The sequence below is a fragment of the Cherax quadricarinatus genome, chromosome 69 (assembly GCF_038502225.1).
Source record: "Cherax quadricarinatus isolate ZL_2023a chromosome 69, ASM3850222v1, whole genome shotgun sequence".
Lineage (NCBI taxonomy): Eukaryota > Metazoa > Arthropoda > Malacostraca > Decapoda > Parastacidae > Cherax > Cherax quadricarinatus.
Genome location: NC_091360.1, coordinates 15,566,356 through 15,582,407, shown reverse-complemented (window position 1 = coordinate 15,582,407; position 16,052 = coordinate 15,566,356). Strand labels below are relative to the sequence as shown.

The 16,052-nt window shown below is 47.7% G+C and overlaps 1 protein-coding gene across 5 annotated transcripts in view; it reads right to left on the bottom strand.

The window, feature by feature from the left end:
• The window catches only part of Oatp26F (Organic anion transporting polypeptide 26F), a 669,510-nt gene that overhangs the window by 110,442 nt on the left and 543,016 nt on the right, over positions 1 to 16,052 (bottom strand). For 4 of the 5 annotated variants that reach the window (XM_070099851.1, XM_070099848.1, XM_070099850.1 and 1 more), the window contains one exon: positions 418 to 643. In XM_070099851.1, the coding sequence (XP_069955952.1) occupies positions 418 to 643 (226 nt within the window). Of the gene's footprint in view, positions 1 to 417; positions 644 to 3,529; positions 4,445 to 16,052 lie in introns of those variants that run through there. The other variant, XM_070099847.1, reaches the window with a different exon arrangement.

Below are 16,052 nucleotides of genomic sequence, written 5' to 3'. Positions count from 1 at the left end.
GGAAGGAGGTAGTGTACCAGGAAGGAGGTAGTGTACCAGGAAGGAGGTAGTGTACCAGGAAGGAGGCAGTGTACCAGGAAGGAGGTAGTGTACCAGGAAGGAGGTAGCGTACCAGGAAGGAGGCAGTGTACCAGGAAGGAGGTAGTGTACCAGGAACGAGGCAGTGTACCAGGAAGGAGGTAGTGCACCAGGAAGGAGGTACTGTACCAGGAAGGAGGTAGTGTACCAGGAAGGAGGTAGCGTACCAAGAAGGAGGCAGTGTACCAGGAAGGAGGTAGTGTACCAGGAAGGAGGTAGTGTACCAGGAAGGAGGTAGTGTACCAGGAAGGAGGCAGTGTACCAGGAAGGAGGTAGTGCACCAGGAAGGAGGTACTGTACCAGGAAGAAGGCACTGTACCAGCAGTGAAGATGCCTCACCTTGTGCCGCCGCAGCCCAGCACAGCCAAAAGAGAACCCACTTGGCGGTGCGGGTCTGCTGAAGCCACTGCGGCCGCAGACACAGCCAGCCGCAGTCTCCCACTTTCTCTTCCTCCTCGTCTCCTCCTCCTCCTCCGTCCTCCAGCACCAGATCCGCCCGCGACGACGACACGCCCACCCTCACGCCCAGGCCCATGTTGACATCAGGTTCACTGTTGGTCGAACTCTGCAAGGAAGAAATGTGTTGCATGTAGTGGCAAGAATGAACCTTAAGACACAACGGAAACTGGAAGAATAGACCTTAAAGACACAACTGGAGGATCATGCTTGTCACAGCTGCTGAACCATCATGACAGAATTACGGAGATGTTATAAAACAAGCAAAAGTAGATGTGATATACACAGACTTTGCAAAGGCGTTTGACAAATACAGTCATTGAGTGATTGCACACAAAATGAAGGCCATAGTTAGGTATTACGGGGAAGGTAGGCAGATGGATTTTCGGGTTTCTAACGTATAGAATACAAAGTAGTAGTAAACAGAGCAAAATCCAGCATTAGTGAGGTTAAAAGCTCAGTTCCCCAAGGCACTGGGCTGGCACCTCTTTTGTTTCTTATTCTCATAGCAGACATAGATAAAAATACACGTCACAGTTTTGTATCATTTACAGATGACATTAAAATAAGCATAATAGTCACCTCGAAAGAAGACACTGAAAAACTGCAGGAAGATATTAGCAGGATTTTTCAGTGGGCAGTGGAAAATAACATGATGTTCAATGGTGATAAGTTCCAGCTGATTAAGTATGAAAAGAATGAAGAACTCAAAAGGAACACTGTATACAAAACTCAAGAAGACTGTCAAATAGAACGAAAGGAACACGTTGACCTTTCTTTCAAAGAACGTAATAGGTCCAAGGTCACGACAGCTAGTAAGATGACGGGGTGGATAATGAGAACTTTTCAAACAAGAGAATTAATGCCAGTGGTGACAATTTTTAAATGGATGGTGTTCTCTCATTTGGAATATTGCTCAGTGTTGATGGCCCCGCTCAGGGCAGGAGAATTATCAGAGATGGAACAAATACAAAGATCATTTACGGCCATCTAACCATAGATTAGGTGTATAATGACAGAATACTCATAGTACAATAGTTTCTAAGTGATAGAATAGCTTATCCACAATATTCAAGCAATAAGAGATAGTAAAACAACAGAACCATCGATGATCAGCAATATAGTAATCGTCAAACGATAAATCAACTGACATTCACAGGGTCTTGCTAATACCACATACCTCCCTCCCTCTACCAAAAGCTCCAGCTTCAGGTCTTCAAATGACGAGCGTCAGGAAACACTAGTCTTGTTTCCTGACAAACTTCACCTAACCTCACCACATCTCACCTCACCTAACCTCACCACATCTCACCTCACCTAACCTCACCTCTACCACCAACCACTCAAGTAATAAAAAATTCTAATATTTCTAGCAGTTTCGCTTTGTTCAGTTTTTTTTTTTTTCACATTTTTCCAAGCATATCATTGTCTTTCAAGCAATTATTTTGTCACCCAGTTGTGTTTGTAAGTGGTGATGCATAGCTCCTGGACCTCCGCCTTCTATCTCTTATCGACTGGCTTTGCCGTTTTTGGCTTCAAGAACACCGTTATATCTACTCTACACCGTTATACCATTTTTAATGTTCAATCTACTCTTGAAACTATGTAGCATTTACATCCTCCTTCTCTACATCTAGTGGCAGACTCAACCTCTCTACATCTAGTGGTAGACTCAACCTCTCTACATCTAGTGGTAGACTCAACCTCTCTACATCTAGTGGTAGATTCAACCTCTCTACATCTAGTGGTAGACTCAACCCCTCTACATCTAGTCGTACACTCAACCTCTCTACATCTAGTGGTACACTCAACCTCTCTACATCTAGTGGTACACACAACCTCTCTACATCTAGTGGTAGACTCAACCTCTCTACATCTAGTGGTACACTCAACCTCTCTACATCTAGTCGTACACTCAACCTCTCTACATCTAGTCGTACACTCAACCTCTCTACATCTAGTCGTACACTCAACCTCTCTACATCTAGTGGCACACTTAACACTCCAAAGACTGAAAACGTATTTCCTAAGTCTGTATGCCTCATTTGCATCTTAAGCCGCCATCTGTGTCTCCTGGCATCCACTCAATCTTCTTTTTCTAATTTCCCAGCAAAAATTGGTTGCAAATCCTTCCTTCCCCGTAAACCATAAATATTATTATTCTATCAAGACAACGCTATTTGCGTGTCGTAGCTGGAAAAAAATCTAGGCATAAAGGACTGGTAAGTCTGTTTTTCTGACCGCACTTAGTAAGAAGAAAAATAAGAACTCCAGGTGTCGGGCATTTGAACGTTCGTGAATGTAAACAAGTGATTAATTTTATGTATGAAAGGAATCAGCTCAAGTTTTGACTCACATCAATGTGAGGCAGACTGTCAAATTTTATATTGAACTGTTCCGGAATATGTTTTAGCCATTGTATAAAATAAATGTATTGATGTACCTTTAAAATAATTTATATGACCGAAATACTATTTTTAAAACAATCTGTATGAATATTTTTGATGGTGTAGCCGCAACCATCTTCCCACTTCATTCAGTATTGCTCAGAAATCCATGACAGAGTTGTAACCTAACAAAGACCTTTAAATGACTGAACTACTTTTTTTATCATGAAATTGTGAAGAGAAAAATTAAAGACTAAGCACACATATTATGGTACTTTGTGATAATGAATATTATTAATATTATAATCCTGGAGAAGCAGTGACCCTCTAGGAGTCAAACAACTCCTGGAAATGGAGGGTAATCTAATATCATGCAAGGAAGGGAAGAATATCTCCAATTCCTTGTATCAAAAGCCCAACACCAGCGCCAATAAATGTAGAGTTGACCCAAGAAGAATATCTGAATTATTATTATTATTATTATAATCAAGGGGGAAGCGCTAAACCCGGAGGATTATACAGCGCCTGGGGGGGATATGTGGAAGGCATTCAGGCTTAATTCGGGGAACTGGAGCACAGAAAAGAATATCTGAAGAGAATTTTAAAACCTTTATCTTGGAAGGAACGTTGAGGAAGCCGTGGAGTGAGCAGGTGTCCACAGAAGGCATGGAGGTGTTCCCAGCACTAGGGATGATGGTGTTGAGCAGTAGAGTAGCTGGACTCTGAGCCAGGACCTGACTCATGCTGGATATCCTAAGTGTACTTGAAGGACGTGGCCTAAACTCCCTCCAGTCACTGTGAGGGATAGGATGGATGACTGATCCCGAGCTAGGTAAAGTGATGAAGGTTGGGCTCATCCTATCCTCGTATGGTTGTGAGGTTTGGTCCTCCGACTGCTTGTATTGGCTGGATAACTCAATTGGTTTAAGTGGAGATGGCGGCCAGAGACTGTTACGACTTATGATGAAAAGTTTCCTCGATACATTCCGGACCGGGGTGGTGCAGGGCGAGACTGCAGCCTTCACCACCACCTCAGATTCTGGTCTACTCTGTCTTCTCATGAACCAGCTGCCGCTACTTGCTGAACTTGTAGAAGAAAATACGGCGACGTTGAATCCGGACCCGACCCTTGATTTTGCGGACTTTTGTTTATCAACTCTTGGAGTGGAATAGGATAGAGCCGATGCTGGGTGGGAATAACTAATGCTGTAAGGGGACTGATTGCCTGGTGATGACTCAACACTTCTCGCTGACTGGGGCGCTGGTCTCCCCCCAGGCTTATTATGGGAGCTGCATTTAGGCATGCCATCATCATCGTCTCCGTCGTAAACCCTAAAATCTGACACGATACCCATATTTGCTTCCAAGAGTTGTTACCATAATGTATATGTAACTGTCTCTCGTGATATTTGGACACTAAAATTTGTTCTTTTCGAAATACAACATAATGACATTTTCTGCATAAAACGAGTTTTTTGACGTCATTTTCATGATAATTTTCAATTTGGTATCCTGGAATTAATAGTGTTGATAATATAGTGTATAACAAGTCTCTGGCAGAATCAGTGGCCCGGTGGATGCTGACAGGGTGTAAGAAAGATGTAAACCAGGAATGTTCTGCAAGGCAGAACATGAATAGCATCGTTCACTCATCGTCCCACAGCTGCTGGACTGCTTCGTCTCCCACACAACCCCTACACTTCCCCAGCACAACATCTAAAGTGAACCCAACAATAATCCCACATCACCCCACTAAACTACCTGCACAACCCCTTTACTAGCCCAATGACATCCGCTCACTCCTTTCCATCCCAACATCCAAAAATCTCCGCTATCCTCACCCCACACCAACTCACTGCTTCCTTCCCTCTCTACTGTTCACAATGTAGTGTAACCAGGAGCTGAACTCTTCTCCAGGCTGAGGGACTGACCATCTCAAATACTTTTTCTCCAAGGTTGATGGACTGATTATATCATCTTTGTGTAGGCGAAACGTTTCATCAATATACCCAACTGTTGCATATGTGTCTTAATCTTCAGTTTGTCGATATTATATACCATTTTCAACAACATTTCCCGTTCCATGCGGAGGCTGCAACAAAAGGATGACAGGGCTATCAGTAGGGTGCCTGAAGGCAAAATAGGAAGAGCCCCCAAGCTCCTGTATCCCGAAAAAATGGTTGCTATAAAATCGACCAAGATGCAGGAGGTTCGCCCTCTTACTGGTTTCTATAAAACCCATCTTTACCATTTACACATAGTGCAATGCAATCTCTCGTGTACCTCATATGACTAATTTATTTTGTGGAACCCCCAAAGTTGTGACACTGAAATATCCTCTTACAGGTGTTTAGAGTAGCTGTACACCTTGTCTACTTGTCACTCAATTTCTGACCCTTTAAACATTAAACTGAGAAGAGAACATATAGCTTCACATTCATGTCCTTCTACCCAGTATTTCAGTGAAGAGGAAGGTCCACCTCGTCGAATGTGCGAAATAATGAATTAGTGTTCACAAATCCACACATCTTTATTATTTTTTAAGCAACTACTAAAGGGATTAAGAAGCAGAATGTCCTCTCACTACCATACTCCAGAAGCGGTTAACAATGCGATAACACCTGATTCAAATATCCAGTGGCACACCAGATTGTCCTTTGAAGCATGTCGGATATTAGGTTGCAAGACCTCTCAACTTTCTACTATAACTACCACTTCAGACTTAGACGGAGGTGGATTGTAATACAAGCGAGCATATTGCCCTCCTGAAGTTATGCCGATGAGTGCTTAGTAGAAGTGTACATCAAGGCAATGGTGATCCACCACCCAGCTACTGAAAAATGTAACGCGCGCACCAGCATCGCTGATAAGAAAAGTTAAAAACAACACATAAAGAGCTTGCTATGCTAGGAGGAAACAATCCCCCAGCACTACTCAAGAGAGAGATAACAGGAGCATTCTTAGGAATAGTCCCCACACCCCCAAATGATTCGCCTAGAATTAACAGAGCAACATTCATCAACACTGCCTATCTCGATGGAATGCCAGAGGTTCCAGCAGCATTCAGCTAGTAATGTTTGAGGACAAAAATAAAAGAACATTACTTTTAGATCCGCAGGTGACCTCCAGTAATACTTCCACAGCTGGACAGCTACCATAGGTACCAGCTGGTGGGGTCATCAGGTCGTCCATTTGACAACCTCAGGTCGTCCATTTGACAGCATGCAGTACCTGTTAGGTACTGCATGCTGCACGCAGAGTTAGGTACTGCACGTTGCACGTAGTGTTAGGTATTGCATGCCTCACCCAGTGTTAGGTACTGCTCCATGCCTAACCCAGTGTTAGGTACTGCATGCCTCACCCAGTGTTAGGTACTGCTCTATGCCTCACCCAGTGTTAGGTACTGCTCCATGCCTCACCTATTCTTAGGTACTGCTCCATGCCTTACCCAGTGTTAGGTACTGCTCCATTCCTCATCCAGTGTTAGGTAGTGCTCCATGCCTCACCCAGTGTTAGGTAGTGCTCCATGCCTCACCCAGTGTTAGGTACTGCTCCATGCCTCACCTATTCTTAGGTACTGCTCCATGCCTTACCCAGTGTTAGGTACTGCTCCATTCCTCATCCAGTGTTAGGTAGTGCTCCATGCCTCACCCAGTGTTAGGTAGTGCTCCATGCCTCACCCAGTGTTAGGTAGTGCTCCATGCCTCACCCAGTGTCAGGTACTGCTCCATGCCTCACCCAGTGTTGGGTACTGCTCCATGCCTCACCCAGTGTTAGGTAGTGATCCATGCCTCACCCAGTGTTAGGTAGTGCTCCATGCCTCACCCAGTGTTAGGTACTGCTCCATGCCTCACCCAGTGTTAGGTACTGCTCCATGCCTCACCCAGTGTTAGGTACTGCTCCATGCCTCACCCAGTGTTGGGTACTGCTCCATGCCTCACCCAGTGTTAGGTACTGCTCCATGCCTCACCTAGTGTTAGGTACTGCTCCATGCCTCACCCAGTGTTAGGTACTGTTCCATGCCTCACCCAGTGTTAGGTACTGCTCCATGCCTCACCCAGTGTTAGGTACTGCTCCATGCCTCACCCAGTGTTAGGTACTGCTCCATGCCTCACCCAGTGTTAGGCACAGCTCCATGCTTCACAAAGTATTAGGTACTGCTCCATGCCTCACCCAATGTTAGGTACTGCATGCTGCACCCAGTGTTAGATACTGCATGCTGCACCCAGTGTTAGGTACTGCATGCCGCACCCAGTGTTAGGTACTGCATGCTGCACCCAGTGTTAGGTACTGCATGCTGCACCCAGTGTTAGGTACTACTCCGTGCCTCACCCACTGTTAGGTACTGCATGCCTCACCCAGTGTTTCGTACTGCTTGCCTCACCCAATGTTAGGTACCGCATGACTCACCCAGTGTTAGGTACTGCTCCATGCCTCACCCAGTGTTAGGCACTGCTCCATGCCTTACCCAGTGTTAGGTACTGCTCCATGCCTCACCCAGTGTTAGGTACTGCTCCATGCCTCACCCAGTGTTAGGTACTGCTCCATGCCTCACCCAGTGTTAGGTACTGCTCCATGCCTCACCCAGTGTTAGGTACTGCATGCCTAACCCAGTGTTAGGTACTGCATGCCTCACCCAGTGTTAAGTACTACTTGCCTCACCCAGTGTTAGGTACTGCTCTATGCCTCACCCAGTGTTAGGTACTGCTCCATGCCTCACCCAGTGTTAGGTACTGCTCCATGCCTCACCTAGTGTTAGGTACTGCTCCATGCCTCACCTAGTGTTAGGTACTGCATGCTGCACCCAGTGTTAGGTACTGCATGCCTCACCCAATGTTAGGTACTGCTCCATGTCTCACCCAGTGTTAGGTACTGCTCCATGTCTCACCCAGTGTTAGGTACTGGTCCATGTCTCACCCAGTGTTAGGTACTGCATGCCTCTCCCAGTGTTAGGTACCACATGATGCACCCAGTGGTAGGTACTGCATGCCTCTCCCAGTGTTAGGTACCGCATGCTGCACCCAGTGTTAGGTACTGCATGCCTCATCCAGTGTTAGGTACTGCATGCCTCACTCAGTGTTAGGTACTCCATGCTGCACCTAGTGTTAGGTACTGCTCCATGCCTCATCCAGTGTTAGGTACTGCTCCATGTCTCACCCAGTGTTAGGTACTGCTCCATGCCTCACCCAGTGTTAGGTACTGCTCCATGTCTCACCCAGTGTTAGGTAATGCTCCATGCCTCACCCAGTGTTAGGTACTGCTCCATGTCTCACCCAGTGTTAGGTACTGCATGCTGCACGTAGTGTTAGGTACTGCTCCATGCCTCACCCAGTATTAGGCACAGCTCCATGCCTCACCCAGTGTTAGGTACTGCATTCCTCACCCAGTGTTAGGTACTGCATGCCTCACCCAGTGTTAGGTACTGCTCCATGCCTCACCCAGTGTTAGGTACTGCATGCTGCACCCAGTGTTAGGTGCTGCGTGCCTCACCCAGTGTTAGGTACTGCATGCTGCACCCAGTGTTAGGTACTGTATACTGCACCCAGTGTTAGGTACTGCATGCTGCACCCTGTGTTAGGTACTGCACACTGCACCCAGTGTTAGGTACTACACAGTGCACCCAGTGTTAGGTACTGCATGCTGCACCCAGTGTAAGGTACTGCATGCTGCATCCAGTGTTAGGTACTGCTCCATGCCTCACTCAGTGTTATGCACTACATGCCTCACGCAGTGTCAGGAACTGCATGCTGCACCCAGTGTTAGGTACTGCTCCATGCCTCACCCAGTGTTAGGTACTGCTCCATGTCTCACCCAGTGTTAGGCACTGCATGCTGCACGTAGTGTTAGGTACTGCTCCATGCCTCACTCAGTGTTAGATACTGCTCCATGTCTCACCCAGTGTTAGGTACTGCTCCATGTCTCACCCAGTGTTAGGTACTGCTACATGCCTCACCCAGTGTTAGGTACTGCTCCATGTCTCACCCAGTGTTAGGTACTGCTCCATGCCTCACCCAGTGTTAGGTACTGCTACATACATCACCCAGTGTTAGGTACTGCCCCATGCCTTACCCAGTGTTAGGTACTGTTCCATGCCTCACCCAGTGTTAGGTACTGCTCCATGTCTCACCCAGTGCTAGGCACTGCTCCATGCCTCACCCAGTGTTAGGTACCGCATCATGCCTCACCCAGTGTTAGGTACTGCTCCATGCCTTACCCAGTGTTAGGTAATGCCCCATGCCTCACCCAGTGTTAGGTACTGCTCCATGCCTCACCCAGTGTTAGGTACTGCTCCATGCCTCACCCAGTGTTAGGTGCTGCTCCATGCATCACCCAGTGTTAGGTACTGCTCCATGCCTCACCCAGTGTTAGGTACTGCATGCCTCACCCAGTGTTAGGTACTGCATGCCTCACCCAGTGTTAGGTACTGCTCCATGCCTCACCCAGTGTTAGGTACTGATCCATGCCTCACCCAGTGTTAGGTACTGCTCCATGCCTCACCCAGTGTTAGGTACTGCTCCATGCTTCACCCAGTGTTAGGTACCGCACCATGCCTCACCCAGTGTTAGGTACCGCACCATGCCTCACCCAGTGTTAGGTACTGCTCCATGCCTCACCCAGTGTTAGGTACCGCACCATGCCTCACCCAGTGTTAGGTACTGCACCATGCCTCACCCAGTGTTAGGTACCGCACCATGCCTCATCCAGTGTTAGGTACCGCACCATGCCTCACCCAGTGTTAGGTACCGCACCATGCCTCACCCAGTGTTAGGTACTGCTCCATGCCTCACCCAGTGTTAGGTACCGCACCATGACTCACCCAGTGTTAGTTACCGCACCATGCCTCACCCAGTGTTAGGTACTGCACCATGCCTCACCCAGTGTTAGGTACCGCACCATGCCTCATTCAGTGTTAGGTACCGCACCATGCCTCACCCAGTGTTAGTTACCGCACCATGCCTCACCCAGTGTTAGTTACCGCACCATGCCTCACCCAGTGTTAGGTACCGCACCATGCCTCACCCAGTGTTAGGTACCGCACCATGCCTCACCCAGTGTTAGGTACCGCACCATGCCTCACCCAGTGTTAGGTACCGCACCATGCCTCACCCAGTGTTAGGTACCGCACCATGCCTCACCCAGTGTTAGGTACCGCACCATGCCAGTACCCACCACGACAAGGTCAACAAGACGGGTCATCATGTAACACACGTCAGTGTTCTCTTGGTTTCCCAGACAAATATAAAAAATTACCTGACTCATTAAAAATTGTCAGCGCCTGACTCTTAAACTCACACTGACCAATATAGCTAAAGAACTGAGTAGCGTGAGCACCTGAGTACTTGAGCACACGAGTGCTTGAGCACACGAGTGCTTGAGCACACGAGTGCTTGAGCACAAGAGTGCTTGAGCACACGAGTGCTTGAGCACACGAGTGCTTGAGCACACGAGTGCTTGAGCACACGAGTGCTTGAGCACACGAGTGCTTGAGCACAAGAGTGCTTGAGCACACGAGTGCTTGAGCACACGAGTGCTTGAGCACAAGAGTGCTTGAGCACACGAGTGCTTGAGCACACGAGTGCTTGAGCACACGAGTGCTTGAGCACACGAGTGCTTGAGCACCTGAGTGCTTGAGCACACGAGTGCTTGAGCACACGAGTGCTTGAGCACAAGAGTGCTTGAGCACACGAGTGCTTGAGCACACGAGTGCTTGAGCACCTGAGTGCTTGAGCACACGAGTGCTTGAGCACACAAGTGCTTGAGCACAAGAGTGCTTGAGCACCTGAGTGCTTGAGCACACGAGTGCTTGAGCACAAGAGTGCTTGAGCACACGAGTGCTTGAGCACAAGAGTGCTTGAGCACAAGAGTGCTTGAGCACACGAGTGCTTGAGCACACGAGTGCTTGAGCACCTGAGTGCTTGAGCACACGAGTGCTTGAGCACACGAGTGCTTGAGCACAAGAGTGCTTGAGCACCTGAGTGCTTGAGCACACGAGTGCTTGAGCACAAGAGTGCTTGAGCACCTGAGTGCTTGAGCACACGAGTGCTTGAGCACCTGAGTACTTGAGCACACAAGTGCTTGAGCACACGAGTGCTTGAGCACACGAGTGCTCGAGCACACGAGTGCTTGAGCACACGAGTGCTTGAGCACAAGAGTGCTTGAGCACACGAGTGCTTGAGCACACGAGTGCTTGAGCACACGAGTGCTTGAGCACACGAGTGCTTGAGCACACGAGTGCTTGAGCACCTGAGTGCTTGAGCACACGAGTGCTTGAGCACACGAGTGCTTGAGCACAAGAGTGCTTGAGCACACGAGTGCTTGAGCACACGAGTGCTTGAGCACCTGAGTGCTTGAGCACACGAGTGCTTGAGCACAAGAGTGCTTGAGCACAAGAGTGCTTGAGCACCTGAGTGCTTGAGCACACGAGTGCTTGAGCACCTGAGTGCTTGAGCACACGAGTGCTTGAGCACAAGAGTGCTTGAGCACAAGAGTGCTTGAGCACACGAGTGCTTGAGCACACGAGTGCTTGAGCACACGAGTGCTTGAGCACACGAGTGCTTGAGCACACGAGTGCTTGAGCACAAGAGTGCTTGAGCACAAGAGTGCTTGAGCACACGAGTGCTTGAGCACACGAGTGCTTGAGCACCTGAGTGCTTGAGCACACGAGTGCTTGAGCACACGAGTGCTTGAGCACAAGAGTGCTTGAGCACCTGAGTGCTTGAGCACACGAGTGCTTGAGCACAAGAGTGCTTGAGCACCTGAGTGCTTGAGCACAAGAGTGCTTGAGCACACGAGTGCTTGAGCACACGAGTGCTTGAGCACAAGAGTGCTTGAGCACAAGAGTGCTTGAGCACAAGAGCGCTTGAGCACAAGAGTGCTTGAGCACACGAGTGCTTGAGCACAAGAGTGCTTGAGCACACGAGTGCTTGAGCACACGAGTGCTTGAGCACAAGAGTGCTTGAGCACAAGAGTGCTTGAGCACAAGAGTGCTTGAGCACACGAGTGCTTGAGCACAAGAGTGCTTGAGCACACGAGTGCTTGAGCACACGAGTGCTTGAGCACACGAGTGCTTGAGCACACGAGTGCTTGAGCACAAGAGTGCTTGAGCACACGAGTGCTTGAGCACAAGAGTGCTTGAGCACAAGAGTGCTTGAGCACAAGAGTGCTTGAGCACACGAGTGCTTGAGCACACAGGTGGTTGATATGATATGCGTGTGTAGGTGACAGCTCAAGTATATATTTATTATAGTTGTCTGATATTTATCATATATTTGATCACACCTCAACACAGCAGATGATGTGAGTAGGTCAAGGTTTGTGTGTGTGTGTGTACTCACCTAGTTGTGGTTGCAGGGGTCGATTCACAGCTCATGTCTCCACCTCTTTACTGGTCGCTACTAGGTCACTCTTGCTGCTCTATGAGCTTTATCATATCTCTTCTTAATAATGAAATATAATTAATAATCGCTCTGGAGTGCTTTAAATGTCATATATATTTCATATAGGTTTGGTAGCTGACATTTAAAGCACTCAAGAGATTATTCTTATTATTATTATTATTATTAATTATTATTATTATTACCATTGACATACCTTGTTAGCTGAGTTTAATAATGTCTTAAGATGCTATGAGATGCATTGAATGTAAAAATACGGACAAACACACCAGTTAACCCCTTTACTGTGCACTTCTTTTGTACTTCCATTTTCTCTTATTTTGTGCACCCCCATAGTACAACACAACACTGCACTATGCTGTGCAACACAGCACTACACTACACAACAAAGCACTGGAATACACAGCACCACGGTACACAACAGAGAACTACACTACACAACACTTAACTGCACAACAAAGCACTACACTACACAGAAAACATAGCACTACAATACACAATACTACACTACACAGCACACAATACAGCACTACATTAGACAACACAGCTCTAAACTACACAAAACAGCACTATGCAACACAGCACTACAGACCACAACATAGCACTGCACTACATTATAATACACAACACAGCAATGCAAAACACAACATCGCACAACACAGCACTAAATGACAGAACACAGCACTAGAAAACAAAAGACGACACTACACTACACAACACAGCACTACAAAACAAAAGACTACCCTATACAACACAGCCCTGCACTATACAACACAGCCCTGCACTATACAACACAGCCCTGCACTACACAACACAGCCCTATATAACAAAGCACTAAACTACACTGCTGCAGCGCTATACTACGCAACACTGCACTGTGCTACACAACACAGCATTACACAACAAAGCACTAAACTACACTATTGCAGCACTACACTATACAACACTGCACTGTGCTACACAACACAGCACTACAGTGCACTGTGCTACACAACAGAGCACTACAGTGCACTGTGCTACACAACAGAGCACTACAGTGCACTGTGCTACACAACAGAGCACTACAGTGCACTGTGCTACACAACAGAGCACTACAGTGCACTGTGCTACACAACAGAGCACTACAGTGCACTGTGCTACACAACAGAGCACTACAGTGCACTGTGCTACACAACACAGCACTACAGTGCACTGTGCTACACAACAGAGCACTACAGTGCACTGTGCTACACAACAGAGCACTACAGTGCACTGTGCTACACAACAGAGCACTACAGTGCACTGTGCTACACAACAGAGCACTACAGTGCACTGTGCTACACAACAGAGCACTACAGTGCACTGTGCTACACAACAGAGCACTACAGTGCACTGTGCTACACAACAGAGCACTACAGTGCACTGTGCTACACAACAGAGCACTACAGTGCACTGTGCTACACAACAGAGCACTACAGTGCACTGTGCTACACAACAGAGCACTACAGTGCACTGTGCTACACAACAGAGCACTACAGTGCACTGTGCTACACAACAGAGCACTACAGTGCACTGTGCTACACAACAGAGCACTACAGTGCACTGTGCTACACAACACAGCACTACAGTGCACTGTGCTACACAACAGAGCACTACAGTGCACTGTGCTACACAACAGAGCACTACAGTGCACTGTGCTACACAACAGAGCACTACAGTGCACTGTGCTACACAACAGAGCACTACAGTGCACTGTGCTACACAACACAGCACTACAGTGCACTGTGCTACACAACAGAGCACTACAGTGCACTGTGCTACACAACAGAGCACTACAGTGCACTGTGCTACACAACAGAGCACTACAGTGCACTGTGCTACACAACAGAGCACTACAGTGCACTGTGCTACACAACAGAGCACTACAGTGCACTGTGCTACACAACAGAGCACTACAGTGCACTGTGCTACACAACAGAGCACTACAGTGCACTGTGCTACACAACAGAGCACTACAGTGCACTGTGCTACACAACAGAGCACTACAGTGCACTGTGCTACACAACAGAGCACTACAGTGCACTGTGCTACACAACAGAGCACTACAGTGCACTGTGCTACACAACAGAGCACTACAGTGCACTGTGCTACACAACAGAGCACTACAGTGCACTGTGCTACACAACAGAGCACTACAGTGCACTGTGCTACACAACACAGCACTACAGTGCACTGTGCTACACAACAGAGCACTACAGTGCACTGTGCTACACAACACAGCACTACAGTGCACTGTGCTACACAACAGAGCACTACAGTGCACTGTGCTACACAACAGAGCACTACAGTGCACTGTGCTACACAACAGAGCACTACAGTGCACTGTGCTACACAACAGAGCACTACAGTGCACTGTGCTACACAACAGAGCACTACAGTGCACTGTGCTACACAACACAGCACTACAGTGCACTGTGCTACACAACAGAGCACTACAGTGCACTGTGCTACACAACACAGCACTACAGTGCACTGTGCTACACAACAGAGCACTACAGTGCACTGTGCTACACAACAGAGCACTACAGTGCACTGTGCTACACAACAGAGCACTACAGTGCACTGTGCTACACAACAGAGCACTACAGTGCACTGTGCTACACAACAGAGCACTACAGTGCACTGTGCTACACAACAGAGCACTACAGTGCACTGTGCTACACAACAGAGCACTACAGTGCACTGTGCTACACAACACAGCACTACAGTGCACTGTGCTACACAACAGAGCACTACAGTGCACTGTGCTACACAACAGAGCACTACAGTGCACTGTGCTACACAACAGAGCACTACAGTGCACTGTGCTACACAACAGAGCACTACAGTGCACTGTGCTACACAACAGAGCACTACAGTGCACTGTGCTACACAACAGAGCACTACAGTGCACTGTGCTACACAACAGAGCACTACAGTGCACTGTGCTACACAACAGAGCACTACAGTGCACTGTGCTACACAACAGAGCACTACACTACACTGTGCTACACAACAGAGCACTACACTACACTGTGCTACACAACAGAGCACTACACTACACTGTGCTACACAACAGAGCACTACACTACACTGTGCTGCACAACAGAGCACTACACTACACTGTGCTACACAACAGAGCACTACACTACACTGTGCTACACAACAGAGCACTACACTACACTGTGCTACACAACAGAGCACTACACTACACTGTGCTACACAACAGAGCACTACACTACACTGTGCTACACAACAGAGCACTACAGTGCACTGTGCTACACAACAGAGCACTACACTACACTGTGCTACACAACAGAGCACTACAGTGCACTGTGCTACACAACAGAGCACTACAGTGCACTGTGCTACACAACAGAGCACTACAGTGCACTGTGCTACACAACAGAGCACTACAGTGCACTGTGCTACACAACAGAGCACTACAGTGCACTGTGCTACACAACAGAGCACTACAGTGCACTGTGCTACACAACAGAGCACTACACTACACTGTGCTACACAACAGAGCACTATAGTGCACTGTGCTACACAACAGAGCACTACACTACACAGCACTACATACAACAAAGCATTAAACTACATAACACAGACTTCACTATACAGTTCTACACTACAAAACGCAGCACTACAATACACAACACTAAACATCTACCACCATTACATTACACATCTACCATCACTACACATCTACCAC